Source organism: Chaetodon trifascialis, chromosome 2 (assembly GCF_039877785.1).
Source record: "Chaetodon trifascialis isolate fChaTrf1 chromosome 2, fChaTrf1.hap1, whole genome shotgun sequence".
Classification (NCBI taxonomy): domain Eukaryota; kingdom Metazoa; phylum Chordata; class Actinopteri; order Chaetodontiformes; family Chaetodontidae; genus Chaetodon; species Chaetodon trifascialis.
The window spans coordinates 9,548,472-9,562,830 of NC_092057.1; the positions used below are offsets into that span (position 1 = coordinate 9,548,472).

The window sequence follows — 14,359 nt, forward strand, 5'->3', positions numbered from 1 at the left end:
TAATGTCAGCGTGGGGACTTTATTGGACTGAAACAACACAGATTAAAAAAAAAAATACAAAAAAAAGCATAAAACTGATAATGTTCTGCATGTGCAGTTCCTAAGTATTTGTCCCAGTCCAAATACAACCTGACTGCAGCACATGGGTCTGTGTCAAGGCTGCCATTTAAGTCCAGAAATAAAATAATTAAAAAAAAAAAAAAATTAGGAGAAGACAGGATCAATCCATTTTCTCATTCATCTGCTCCGGGTCGTGGGAGTAGCAGCATTTGTCGCCATAGGTGCATGTTCCCTAAAAAAAAAAAAAAAAAAAAGACAATAATATAAATGAGAAACGTCAGAGAGGCTGATGTGATATTAGTCTAAAGGGAAGTTTTGGCTGCAGCCTGTGAAAGCACTCAGCTCCTCTGGCAGAAAACCAGCAGAGAGCGGCTGATGGAGACGTCTTTCATTTCCCACCCAGGACACGACGCCTTTACAAGCGTAATTAGTATTGAAGTAACTGTCTCCCTTAACTTCTGGGAGACTTCTGTTGCCAGCATTATCATTAAGAACATGATGAGCTGAAACGATCCTCGGCTGCAGGAAACTGCTGGAATAAAAACCAGGTTAATAATCATCTGTCTTGTTTCTGCTGTGCTGTGCTTGACGATGAAATGTCAGAGCATTCTTAAACGTGCTCATTTATCTGTTTTGGTCTCCAGCAGCTCCACCAAAACTACCTGCTAAATGCTCCACTATGTATGCTTTAGGACGTATTTTGCAATATTACAATGCTGACGAGAGCAGAGAAACTGAAACAAAACCACAAAGCTGCCCCCGTAAAGCCAAACTGATGAGCTGAAAAACCCTAAAACGCTTAATTGAGCTCCTCTGCATGTTCATCACTATGAGCAATATGACCCATTGTTCGTGATTCATGCAGCTTAAAAGTCATTACGACTTGCATTATTTTAGGCCTTTAAAGGAGTTTAGAAGCAAATCAGTAAAGGACTTCGGTGTCATTAGCGTTAAGACGGCATGTCTTCAGGCATCAGCACAGTTATATCCTCCAGCACAAACGTGACAGGATCATTTCAGATATACAGCCGCAGACAAATGTGTCTTCAGCTGCTGTTTTAGGAAAACAAATGGATCCGGATGGTCTTTTCTGCGAGAAAACAGCTTTTCTCAGACGGTTGCTATTTCCAAGATAAGAGCCGTCGTCACACGGGAAGGGATGTGTCTAATATTTAGCAGGAGCTGCTGTGAATAAACAACGACTTCTGCCAACAGGAGCCTCATCAGGAGAAAACCAAAGGGAAAAAAGACATCCAGGTGCCTTCCAGACTTTTTGGCTGACAGGTAATGTTTAGTGAGTGCAGTAATGAGCAATTAGCTTTAACTTAACCGCGAGTCTACGCGTTCGAGATGTGCGACTCCTCCGTATGACAAATAACTGAGTCATGCATGACGATGAGGCTGATCCCAGCACAGCTTACAGGCTCCGTCCTGCCTGGATCTGAACTGACCTGCCTGAACTTCTTGCAGGGGAAGTCCTTAAGCTGGGAAGAGTCTGTGATCTGGTTCTTTCTCTTGTTCTGGCACTTCTTCCTTTTGTCCTGCAGGTCAGTAGAAATACCACCTCTGAAGCAGACAAAGAGAGAGAAAGCAGAGAATGAAGTGGAGAAGGGGAGGAAGGAGATTGAAAGGGAAGAAAAGGTAGAAAAGACAAATAAGGGAAGGGAGGGAGGAGATAAGGACAGAGAAGCAGGGATACGAGGAGCAAATCAAAGTGGAAGGAGAATAACACTGGCTGTGTGTGTGTGTGTGTGTGTGTGTGTGTGTGTGTGTCCTGGGAGCATGGAGGCTGTGTTAGTTACCCGGCTTTGGCACGAGCTTTGGGTCCCCAGAACATGTGAGGATTCTCCTGAAACCGGGTCAGGTGGCGTTTACGGGACTGGGGGTTGGCGTCCTCCCTCACGGTGAAACAGGCTTCTAGACTACAAACACACACACACACACACACACACACACACACACACACACACACACACACACACACACACACACACACACACACACACACACACACACACACACACACACACACACACACACACACACACACACACACACACACACACACACACGAGCAAAAAGATGTTTACAAAGGGAATTCTCGGAGTCTCTGCGCTTAATAATACAATAGTGTCTCAGTAAGTATCGATCATTTGATTGGTTGGAGTAGGACGTGGTCTCACCTGGGCTCAGTGGAGAGGATCTTGAAGGCGGGGCTAGTCTCTGACAGCTTCTCCCTCTTCACAGGATTGGCCTTCTCCTGTGTGAAAACAGTGCACGATGTGATCCAGGAGACCAGTTTCAAGGGATTCTGGGAATTCTAGCATGCCATCAGCATCTGACTTGTGCAAATACAAGACTGGGAGGTTCAGTTTTATGGAATCTTTTTGGCGAATCAGTAATGTTTACCCAGCAGCGCATGATGTCCCAGAGGGCTGCAGGAGGGGCGTCCGTCTTAATGGCGTTCTTACAGGCGTGAGAGAGGGAGACTCTGTGACCAGCGTGAAGGAGAGCAGACCTGCAGAGAGAGATTATTTTACAAATGTTTCTTAAAGGCAAGACAGAGCTGCTCTGAGGGGAGAAAACACACTTTCTGTGATGTCAACATTAAACATTAAGTAAAAGAGTGAAGCCTGGAAAAACAAATCTATAGAACAAGTTCTGTGCATGTGAACCTCAGCTATTCATAAAAGGACCTATAGTTTCATTACAACACTGTGTGCTGGACTGAGTGTGTGTTTACCTAAACTGGAGCAGAGGTGGAGTATTGCTGTGTATCGTGCTGCTCAGACTGTCCACAGTGTAATAAAGAGGAACGTCTTCCAGCTCCTGAAACAAACAGCACATCGACATCATACATTCAGTGTGTTTTCCACATGTGTGTGTAGTTACCTGATGCCACCGACCGCACCCACATCACAATACCACACAGCGATAACAAGCCCTGAAAGGAGAGCCTATATACATGAATACCTCAGTCACCATGCTGAGCATGCCCTCAATGCGTTTGGACGTCCCAAACCGGGACGGGTTCCCCGACACAGCAGACAAAACCCTCTGGACAAATGCCAAGTCGTGGATGGGCTCTGCCCACAGAGGACCACCCAGCTGCACAGAGGACAGACACAGGCTTCAGCTGGAGCGTGTAAGTGTGTTTGCACAGTAACAACTACATAAAGACAAGCAGAGCTTTAGACGCTGGTGACACCTGAGAATAAAAGGCATCCAGTGTAAAAAAATATGAAATTAGATGTAAATGCTGAGAATAAATTTAGACACTCACTACGTTTACATGCAGTCAAGTAACCCTTTCATAACCGGAATATCAGCAATAACCCGGTTGCGCACGGCCATGTAAACACCAATAACCCTTTTGAAAAAACGGAATATTTTCATATTCCGGCTTTTAAAAACCTGAATATCGTTAGCCTAATAGCATAATTGCCTAAGTCATATTTTAAGGTTTTTGGGCGATAAGGCAGGATGAAGCAGCAGTGTCAGGAGAGTAGAGTTAGGCAGATATCTCAATTTGGCCAAAAAATGACTTAGGCAATTATGCTATGAGGCTAACGATATGACCCCTGGGTTGCTCCTTTTCTAACCCCAATATCTGGTCATGTACACGCCTATCGGAATATCCCCATCGAACGGAACATTAATTTGTGTTCTGCGCATGTTCTATTCGCAAGGAATCTTGGTCTTTTGAGTTCAGGTAGCATGGATATGGATGGCACAGCTCCGGCTCCATTTCCTGTTTCTTCACGTTCTCGCCTTCCATGAATGAAGAAAGTGAGACAGAACAGTGTCAAGCACTGGTGGCGGGTCAGCACCAGCCCCGGTCTGTTCGTTATCCACTGTGCTGCTGTTGTTGTTTTTGGTTACAGGAAGAAGAAGCTGAAATGACGCGCAATGCGTCATGATGTTCTCCGTGCGTCGACACGTTGTCCGGTCGTCGCTGTTTTGATCAGGATATCCCAATTGATTACCCCTGTTTGCTCACACATGTAAACAGGTTATTCCGAATGTTTCAGAAACCGGAATATTGACCATAACCTGAATACTGACTGCATGTAAACGTAGTGACTGAAGCTTCATCATGTAAAATAAGAACCATGAAAATCAACAATAAAAGCAAACACAGGCAAGTTCTATGTGCAGAACTGATGATGATGATGGTGATGATGATGATGATGATGATGATGATGTCTAACCTGATGTCTCTGTCCACAGTGCTCACACTCTGATCCGACTGGGGGTCCAGTGGCAGGAGAATACTTCATACTGAAATCACAGCAGGTTCATCTTTACTACACACACGCGCGCTTATGTTCGTGCGCTCTGCTGGCGAGCGCGTTCACATTTTCATTTCCCATGAACAGTTGCACAGTGTGGACTGTCTTACTGCTTTCCGTTGCTGGTTCTCCTGCCCATCCTCTGCAAGTGGAAGGAGCCGCAGCCGACACAGTTGTAGACCAGAGCCTGTTTGCTGCAACACAAGAAACCGAATACAAGCTTTAAACACTGTTTGTGTGTTTAACCACAGAAGTAACCAGTTCAGTGTGTGTGTGTGTGTGTGTGTGTGTGTAAGTGGAGCTGTTCATGTGGATATAGGCATGTTAAGAGTACATCTAAGCTATAAATACACTTTCCTTTGGCTTCATATTCTCTTCAACATCAAAACATGATCAACATTCAATTTCCAGATGTGTCAATATTTCTAATACTTTTCATTTCCTTTTTTTTTTTATCTCGCCGAGTTCTATTGTTGCCATTATTTTTAGCATTTGTCGCTGCAGTGACCCACTTTCAGTTCATCCAGCTTTCATCATATATCAGCTTTTATTAGAAGACAGCACAGTATATACTATACAGCTGACGTTGGATGCTTACATACACCTGAGCCAAATACATTTAAAGTAGCTTTTCACAACATTTCAAGCAATGTCTCCTGTCTTTAGTCAGTGACATGCCAGATTAATAGTTCAGAGGATGACTTTTGTTTCATCACATGCCCGGTGGGTCAGTAGTTTACATACTCGTAGTATCTGGTAGCATTACCTTCAAAAGGTTTAACTTGGCTCAGATGTTTCAGGTTGCCTTCCACAAGCGTCTCTACATAAGCTGCAGTCCTCCGGACAGAACTGCTGTGTCTGAGTCAGGTCTGTAGGCCTTCTTGCTCGCACACGCTTTCTCAATTCTGCCCTCAAATTCTCTACTGGATTGAGGTCAGGGCTTTGTGACGGACTATCCAATACCGCCACTTTGTTCTCCTTAAGCCATTTTGCCACAGCTTTGGACGTTGGCTCACTGTCCACTTGGAGGACCCATTTAGGAACAAGCTTTAACTTCCTGACTGACGTTGATGTTGCTTCTATAGATCTATATATCTACTGCCACCCCGGTGCTTCAGGGTGGGGATGGCGTTTACTCGGCTTGCAAGCCCCCCCCCCCAAACGTTTCCCATGTGCAGTTCCCAACCAAAGTCTGGCGTTTTTATGGCGGTTTTGTAGCAGCGGCTTCTTCTTTGCGAAGCAGCCATCAGGTCGATGTAGGACTCGTTTTGCTGTGGATGTGGATACTTCTGTTCCTCTTTCCCCTTGAGTACTTTTGTTTGTACAGATGAACAAGGTTCCTTCAGGTGAACCAGACTTGTGGAGGTCCACAAACATTTTTTTTCTTTTTCAGATCTAGGCTGATTTCTTACGATTTTCCGATGATGTCAAGCAAAGACGCGCTGAGTTTGAAGATAGGCCTTAAAATACATCCACGGGTACGCCTCCAACTCATTCAAATGACATCAGTCAGCCAATCAGAAGCTTCTAAAGCCATGACATGATTTTCTGGCGTTTCCAAACTGTTTAAAGGCACAGTCAACTTGCCGTATGTAAACTTCTGTTCCGCTGGAATTGTGATTAGAAGAGATCTATTGAAAGAAAATACTTCTGTGATGCACGAAGTAGATGTCCTAACCAACTTGCCAAAACTATAGTTCGCTGACATAAAATCTGTGCAGTGGTTAAAAAGTAGTGTGGGTAAACTGTGCGTGCGTGCGTGCGTGCGTGCGTGCGTGCGTGCGTGCGTGCGTGCGTGCGTGCGTGCGTGTGCGAGCACCTGGCCGAGTTTTTGACTGTGGCCTGTCCCGTGAAGACACGGACAAAGACCCTGATGTAGAAGTCGACGCTGATGGACAGCAGGGGCTGGATGTATCGCTGGTACACCCCGGCCCTCTGGTCCAAACTGTGGAGGATGATACGAAGAGCCTGCAGGGGAAAAAGGAAGAGAGAATCACATGAAAGTAATTAATCACACAGACAAAAACCATGTTGAGTATTTGTGTCATCAGCCTGAAACTATCTCATTTTTTATTCATGTAGCGATTATCACCAACACCTTTAGTATCAGCTGACATGAAACTTTTACTTGTGAAGAAAAGCCATGCAGACCTTTTTAATCTGGTACAAATAAAGGTCTTTATACGTGTGTTTACAAGTTACTGTCACTGCATATTTCCTCCTTCCAGCTATGACGGTACGTTCTCAACAAGAACGAAAACAAAAATGCTGTTTCACATTAAAAGTGTTCACCTGCTGAAACCACAGGGTGGCTTTTACTGTGAAGGAGTTGCAGGAAACTATGCATGTGGCACCGCAGCTGGCGCCAGCCTCAGATAGAAATGACCGGTTGTTTTTGCGATTTTCTGATCATAAGTTTTAAATATTTGAGAGAGTAATGGAACCAGAGGGTGCAGCCACAGTGAGCTGCAGCGGGAAACTGCACACCTCCCACTCCTCATCAAGGTGAACCACTCGACGGTGCCCTGCTGCTCGTGCTGCGCACAGTGTGAAATCAGACCAGGGCTGCTCGTTGCATGATGTAAAAGGGGCGAGTCTTTATGAAAACCGCTAGTTTGTTTGGCTGCAATGCAAACAGATACAGCAGTTGTATTTCTGACAAAGTAGCTGCTGAATTGTGGGAAAATAAAGCACACCTACTGTTACCGCCAAGTCAACCAGGCCCGACTTTTATTACATGATTTTAACTTTAAAGACGCCAGGAGCAACACAGTGTCATCATCAGTTTGGAAGATTTTCTTCCTTGTGTTTCTGTCCTTGTGAATATATCAGTACAAGTGCAGACACACACACACACTACACGCACACACAAAACTCCAGTTCATCAACTTGGAGCCTCAGGCCAGAATCCATTACATGTTTCTGTTGGAGCCGAGCGCTTACTGTGTTACTCAGGATCAAGACCATGTGAGCGCCAACACGGTGACATGTCTGTGCATGCAGTCGATGTGCATTTTGTATGTGTGTGTGTGTGTGTGTGTGTGTGTGTGTGTGTGTGTGTGTGTGTGTTTGTATGAGTGTGTGTATGCCCTCACCATCTCGTGACAGTATTTGGCTTTGATGGAGACTGAGCCGTATTTGCTGTAGCAGGTCTCTCCACTGTTTCCTGCCATGACTGCCATGTCTGTACATGTTATACACAGCAGACCTGAGAGAGAGAGAGAGAGAGAGAGAGAGAGAGAGAGAGAGAGAGAGAGAGAGAGAGAGAGAGAGAGAGAGAGAGAGAGAGAGCAAGTGAGTCAGCAAAGGTGACAAAAGAGAAAGAAATACAAAAGAGTTAAAGATACAGTAAAGTAACTGTTGGTCTTTGGTTTAACCTCCAGGCTGCCTCACATGGGTGGAGATTTTTCAAATCAGGTCAGTCTCCTATTGGCTGTCAAGTCTAAACGTGGCTCATTGTTCCGCCCTATAAAGCAGATTCACTGTGAGGCTCAGATGGGATAAAACCAAACAAGACTTATTTCACAAACAACATCTGACATACCTCTGATCCAGCTGTCAAGCTGATTTTATGCCATTATTTTGAAATGTCGTGAAAAATAAAATGCGATTTGGGTGCATTTCCTTCGCAGGGTGAAAGCGAATGAAAGTGTCTGAATGATAACCCAATCCATGAGAGACAAGGTGAGGAAAACACTTTCAGTGATGGCTTATTATTGAGCAGAGCAGCGTTATTTGAAACATGCTTTCATCTGAGAAAGAAAAGCAATGCAACTGATATTTTTTTAATCCATCACAGCCGCCAAGACGAGACAGCAGGCCCAACATCTGTGGACGCCACAGAGGTCGAATCTTACACGTGGGATCTTTTTTTTTACTGGCATCAGTAAACTGCACAGGAGCAAACTCCCATCTATCAACTCAGCTGTTCAGAGATCATTTTTTAATAATTTCTACCACAGAACCAATCTGCTGATGGGGAGTCCTTGGACCGAGCACAAAACGCCATCTTTAAACTCAGCCATCACCAACACTCTGATTCAGGCTGTGCATAGTAAAAACAGTTCATCCTGTGCAGCTACAGCGAAGCTCGGCCATTTCTGCACACACTTCATTTCCGATGATTGTGATGAAATGTGATCTGACATCAGCTGTCCAAATTCACAAAATGATGATTAGAAAAATGCTTGGATGGAAACACTGGAAATACTGCGAAACAGTGGTTTGCTATCAAGCTAAATCATACTCAAGGCAGCCCCAGAGGACGCAGAATGAAAAGCAGAGGAGGCAGAGAAAGCAGTCAGGGGATGAGTGACAGACCGAACTACCGACCTCCCTCACTGACGGCCTGCACAGCGGCATCCAAGAAGCAAGCAGGGCTACCGTAGGGGTCCAGATCGATCACATCATAGCGGTCCTTCTTCCCTCGCATCTCATACATCAGCATACTGGAGACGAATAAGAAAGAAAGGAGTGAAAAGAAACATTAGACAACACCACATCCATGACCAATGAAAGAAAAGAGAGAAAATATTCTAAAAATGGAGCAGGGAGGGATGGAGGACACAGAGGAGAGGAGAAAGAAAGACGAGTCGAAGCAAGTTAAAGAAGAAGAGCAGATGAGTTCAGAGAAGAAAGCGGAGAAGCGACTGAAGAGGATAGAAGAAGAGAGGCATGAAGACAAGCAAGCCAAGGAGAAGAGAGGAGCGCAACGTGACTGAGAGGAAAGGGCCGAAAGAGTTCACAAAAGAAGAAAAGCAAAGAGACAGGAATGGAGGAGATGAGAAGAGGAGCAGAGGAATGAATAGAACAAGAGGTCGAAGGTGAAGCCTGGAGAGGAATGAAGATGAGAGAAGCGCTGGATAAATACAAGGGGAGGAGGAACGAACGGACAGCAAATCAGTGAAGCAGATGAATAACAGGGGCAGAGGCAGACCAGCAGCAAACAGGCATATCCCTGAACGTGCTGAGTAATCATACTTGGCATCCCTGCAGCTGGCCTGGAGCAGGTGGCTGACTCCGTTGTACTGGGCATTCCTGGCGATCAGCGCCGCGGCCTTGGCGGAGAAGTCGTTGGCGGTGATGCTCCGCAGGCCCGGGACCTCCAGAGCGAAACGCACCGAGCGCAGACCAGACGCCGCCAGACCCTCCAGCACGCGTAGGCCACTCTGAGACGGAGGGTCGAGGAAACAACCTTAAAGCTGCGTGAAGTGATTGTTTTTTTTGGCCACTTGGGGGCAGCAGAAACAAGCATGTTCACTCCTTCTTGCTCTGTTTTGGTCTCAACTAACTCGTGAAAAATGAAGTGGCTCCTTAGTGACTGAAAGCTCCATAATATTCACTGGGTAGTCAATAATTTTGTTAGTCTGCCGTTTGGTACTGACACCACTAGTTTGTTGGAAGTTTTTTTTTTTTACTGAAAACTGCTGCCTGCTTCATCTGGATGACAGCGCTGAGAGTGAAGCAATACACTAACGTTATGCGCTGTAATGCTAAACCAAAGAGCTGAGAGCTGAGGAGTGAAAGGAGCGACTCCTTTCACATATGTTGCCATTTGATTCACATTATATTTACAAAAATATTAATAATATAGAAGCTATGCAGTTGTAGTTACACATTAGAAGCTGCAGATATTCCACTAAGCAACTCATTTTTCCATCTAATCACTGGCAGGATGTCTCATCTTTGACTAGAATTGCCAGACGGCTCGACGTCTTCCGCACCTCGTCAGTAAACAATAGGCTAAAGCTCGGGTCTTTACTGACATCTCATGTTCTTATTTCAACATGATGAAATCCTTCAAACTTTCAAAAACTGATCTAATTACCTCTCTCTACCACTTGGGGCCAGCAGAGTGTGAAATTACCTGCTGCAGCATTAACATAAGTCATTTGATGGAGGCCTTATCCAAACAGCTTTACGCTGGCATCAGTGTGTATATTTTTAGGATGGGAAACCCCACGGGGACCCAAACCACCGACCCTGACGGTGTTAGTACTTTGCTCTAAGCTACAGAACCACACTCAGGGCCTCAGAGCATGTGTCAAAAAAGAGCATTTCCCACTTTTTCTGCCTTGATCTATCGGTCATTCTTTATGTTTGTTCTCTCTCCCTGGTGATTTTAACCTTTTGACTTCTTACTAGTGTTTGCTGTGTCATATTGTGCCAGTATGTTGTACTGGGAAAATGTACACATTGCGCCTTAGTGACTGTACCATCTATTTTTTAAGAGTAACTACACGAAGAAAAAAATTACAGCAGAATTGGAGAAAAAGAAATATGTATTTATAGCAAGTGAATAAATGAACATCAGACAAAATTGTATTTAAACTGGATAAGTTGCCCACTTTGTGTATTTCTTAACAGATAATTTCTGTTAATAACCTCATGGGGAATTCTTGCGGGAGGATAACTGAAGTAATAAAATCTGCGACTTCACAATTACACGGTAAAATCAGTCCCACGCACCTCACATTTCTCCCCCACTGCTGCCGTTACAGGTGGCTCCTCTGCTCCGTTTGTCTCCTCCGTCTGTGCATCGGCCTCGTTTGTCTCCTCTGACAGAGAGACCACCACCCTCTCTTTCTCTCCAGGCACCACCAGCTTCACCCCGCGCTGAGCCAGCAGATCTCTGGCAAATTCTGTGATCACAGCACATCTGGAAAGGAAGAATTATTGCTTATATACAGTATAAACATGTGCTTTATATATCATGAAGGGGTAAATAACAGAGCTTACTAAATATTCATGACTACTGGCTGGCCCAAAATCAAAAGGAGAAATGCTGTTTAATAATGAGGGGAAAATAACTCCCTGGATTAAATCTGAGGTTGATTCATGCCTTTATTATGAGACTTTTTATGTTATTAAAGCGATACTATGGAATTTTTGCACCATTGCTCATTTAAATACACTCAGAGATTTTGCCACGTTAGACTTAAGATGATCGGGTGTGACCAGTAGCTCATGGTGGCTAATGCCAGCTAACGTTCAGACACTTTGGATTTACAGAATACTGCTGAGCAACTGGCATCTCTACCTCTGCTGCTGTTGATTGATGATCGGCTCAAACATATCTTCACTGCACTGAATCATCATATTGAATTAATCTGAGGAGCCTGTGGTGTGAAGTATTTATGCGTCTTCGGGGAAAAGGCCAAAGCAGCCAGTATTTATGCTTACGTCAAATCTCTGTTAAACTCCTGGACTGGGTTGTAAAACACCTCATTAGCACTGGGAAACAAGATGGCCGCCTTGCCCTCCTTGACCACCGTCTCCCCTGGTAACAGTCCCGCAGGAAGCGTCTTCTCCTTGTCAGCTGCTGTGTCAGCGGGTGCCAGGCTCGTACCTTCTGTGGGTGTGGGAGGAGGTTTGGTGGTGGGACTCTCAGGGTCCTGTGCAGGTTTCAGGGGCTCCATGGATTGGGGTCTCCCGCTGGCGGCAGCAGCGCCGCCCAGGATCCACCGAAACGTCTGTCTTGCAGAATGGGTGCACAACCGATGCAGATGATGGGAGGTGATGAAGGTGATGAGGCGAGGTGTCCCGACCAACATCAAGGTACAACCTCTGTAACAGGACAAATAACATGTTTGAATGCGGCAAAATGAACTCAGTCTGATATTTTGCAGCTGAAGAAAAAACATGTCACTACTGGTGGACAAACAGCATGATGACCACCCCGTATGTAAGCTTCCTCACAGGTATATTTGGCATTTCTGCACTGCAATTTGAACATGAGGCTACTTATAAGACGACACATGCACCAACAAGGACAGACTGACTGTGGCTGACTGAACATCGCATAATCTGAGTGGCCTCTTCAGTTTAACAGGACAGCAATTGAAGATGATGTTCAGCATGGGTTCATGTGTTGATTGCTTTTTCAAATTGACCCAATGGACATTTTAATTCATGCATGAAATAATCACATTTAAAACTGACCATTACCATCGCTCCTGACCCCCAGGTGTCATTTTTAAGTTGCGTTAAACAGTCCAAAGCCCTAAATTACTTTAATAACACCGAGAAGAGCAGGAAATCCGCACATTGGAGAAGCTGGAACCAGTGAATCCACTGTAAGACTAGTAATAAAGTAAGACCTTTATAAATGAGCTTCAGCTCTACTTTCAGTAGCTTTAGCTTTGTGCCTTTCAGTAAAACACTGATCTTACGTGTTAACGCCCATTACTGGAAACTGTAGCAGGGCTGCAACTGAGAATACCCATCAGAAATTTCAAGGTCTCAATATCATGACTTCAAATTGCTTAATTTGCAAACAGCAGCGCAAAATATTAAAATATTCAGTTTAGAAAACGGAGAAAATCCGCAAGTCCTCTCATAGGAGAGATAATATTTGGCATTTACCTTCAGTGCCCTTTAGCTTCCTGCCTTTCAATACAACAGTTATTTGTCATGTCTATACGGCTGCCATTACAGCTGTGGAGTGAAAATGTTTGTTAATTTGGCTAAACCGGTTAAATGAACGCAAACTTCCGCTATTAAACAAGCCAGAGCATGATGCATAATATTACTGCATACCAGCAGTTGTTAGCTGGTTTGCTAGCTTAGCTAAACCTTGAAAACTTCGTATTTACCTGTGACAACCCCTTCAGGCGGACACCGCTTACCTGATTTGTCAGGGGTTTGACTGTGTGAGCGATACAGGTGGTCGTGCGGTCACTGTTTCCTCGCTGCTAAAGTGTAAACTCGGTTTAACGTTCTCTGTCACGTTAGCACATGGAGGCAGCCATGTTTGGAGCGTCTCTACGGAAACCCGCGCGGCCCAGAAAGCGCAGCGACGGCGCTGTCCGCCCCTCCGGCAGAGACGAGTAATGTCAGGGAAACGGTGTAATGTAAGGACAAGAGGGAGAGGGTCGATCAGTCAGCCGCTGCACACAGTGGCCTACTTTCCCCCGCAGTGAACATGTGAGGAGGCTGGAAAACACATCAGTCTGCTTTCATGAATAATCTAATTTAATCTCACCGTGCCTGAAGTTAGCGATGCATTCTGATGAAAAGGCTAAACATAGCCTATGGATTAACCAAAATATCCCAGACCTATGATGTGAGGAGATAAAAACTGCCTTGGAGAAAAGAAGGTCAGTGCAGGTCAGTGCTGAGCTGCTTACGTGAACAGTAAAGTGAATTCAGGTCGTTATGACATGATGAGTGTAAAGCTGCATATCAAATAAAACAGATTGCGTTTCTTACAGTTTCCATTTTAGATTGAGTGCTGTCATACACAGACGAAGTGTATAGAAAAGAGGACTCTGCCGTTATTTGATATTAATTCTATTCCCTAATGTGGAAAAATAAACAAAGATTTAGGATATTTTCATGTTACTCTGCATTTTTTGGCTTTTGGTTTGTCATCAAACAGCAGCTACATTTTATTATCACTGCAGTGAGCGAGGCTGGATTACCAGAGCAGCAGAGCACACAGAAGCTGCAGGTTTACTGTGTTTTACTGGTTTGTCAAATGCGCTTCACCATAAGCACATTATCACATTATCCTGTTTCATTACCTGTTCTTAAAGCCACATCTGGAAGAGAGCCAATGAGTCCAATTCATTGATTCATTATTGCAGAGTTCACATTCTTAATATTTTTAATCAAATTACTTAACAGCAAATCTGGGCTCAGGTAGTATTTCAGCATTGGAAAACTGTGCACATTGCACACAACAAATGGGGTCTCAGGGCCCCACTGTCAGTGCGATCTTATGCCAGTGATGTAAAGAAACTAAGTACAGTAGATTTACTCATGTATTGTGCTTAGGTACTTTATGCTTTACTTTATTATATTCATTTTATGCAACTTTCTACATCTATTCCTTCTATTTAATACACAAGTATTATATACAGCCTTCTTCATGCTGAACAATGCGATGTAGTTTTAGTTGCTAATTTGCACATTCATATTTTACACATAAAACACATTATCATCTTTAAAAACTATGATGTATTGTTAGCTATTAAAGTACCCTCAAGTAAACTATGTCAGACAAT

The 14,359-nt window shown here is 44.3% G+C and overlaps 1 protein-coding gene across 4 annotated transcripts in view; it reads right to left on the reverse strand.

Moving 5' to 3' along the window:
• The window catches only part of trmt1 (tRNA methyltransferase 1), a 16,420-nt gene continuing 2,061 nt past the window's right edge, over positions 1-14,359 (reverse strand). The window contains exons 1-16 of one of the 4 annotated variants that reach the window (XM_070982692.1): positions 12,980-13,143; positions 11,535-11,918; positions 10,821-11,010; positions 9,333-9,520; positions 8,685-8,800; positions 7,448-7,560; positions 6,172-6,320; positions 4,463-4,546; positions 4,272-4,341; positions 3,034-3,168; positions 2,804-2,889; positions 2,470-2,578; positions 2,244-2,320; positions 1,863-1,982; positions 1,512-1,626; positions 1-292 (exon numbers count right to left, since the gene is read on the reverse strand). In XM_070982692.1, the coding sequence (XP_070838793.1) occupies positions 221-292; positions 1,512-1,626; positions 1,863-1,982; positions 2,244-2,320; positions 2,470-2,578; positions 2,804-2,889; positions 3,034-3,168; positions 4,272-4,341; positions 4,463-4,546; positions 6,172-6,320; positions 7,448-7,560; positions 8,685-8,800; positions 9,333-9,520; positions 10,821-11,010; positions 11,535-11,905 (1,995 nt within the window). In that variant the 5' untranslated portion in view covers positions 11,906-11,918; positions 12,980-13,143 and the 3' untranslated portion in view covers positions 1-220. Of the gene's footprint in view, positions 293-1,511; positions 1,627-1,862; positions 1,983-2,243; positions 2,321-2,469; positions 2,579-2,803; positions 2,890-3,033; positions 3,169-4,271; positions 4,342-4,462; positions 4,547-6,171; positions 6,321-7,447; positions 7,561-8,684; positions 8,801-9,332; positions 9,521-10,820; positions 11,011-11,534; positions 11,919-12,946; positions 13,144-14,359 lie in introns of those variants that run through there. The other 3 variants (XM_070982716.1, XM_070982709.1, XM_070982701.1) reach the window with 3 other exon arrangements.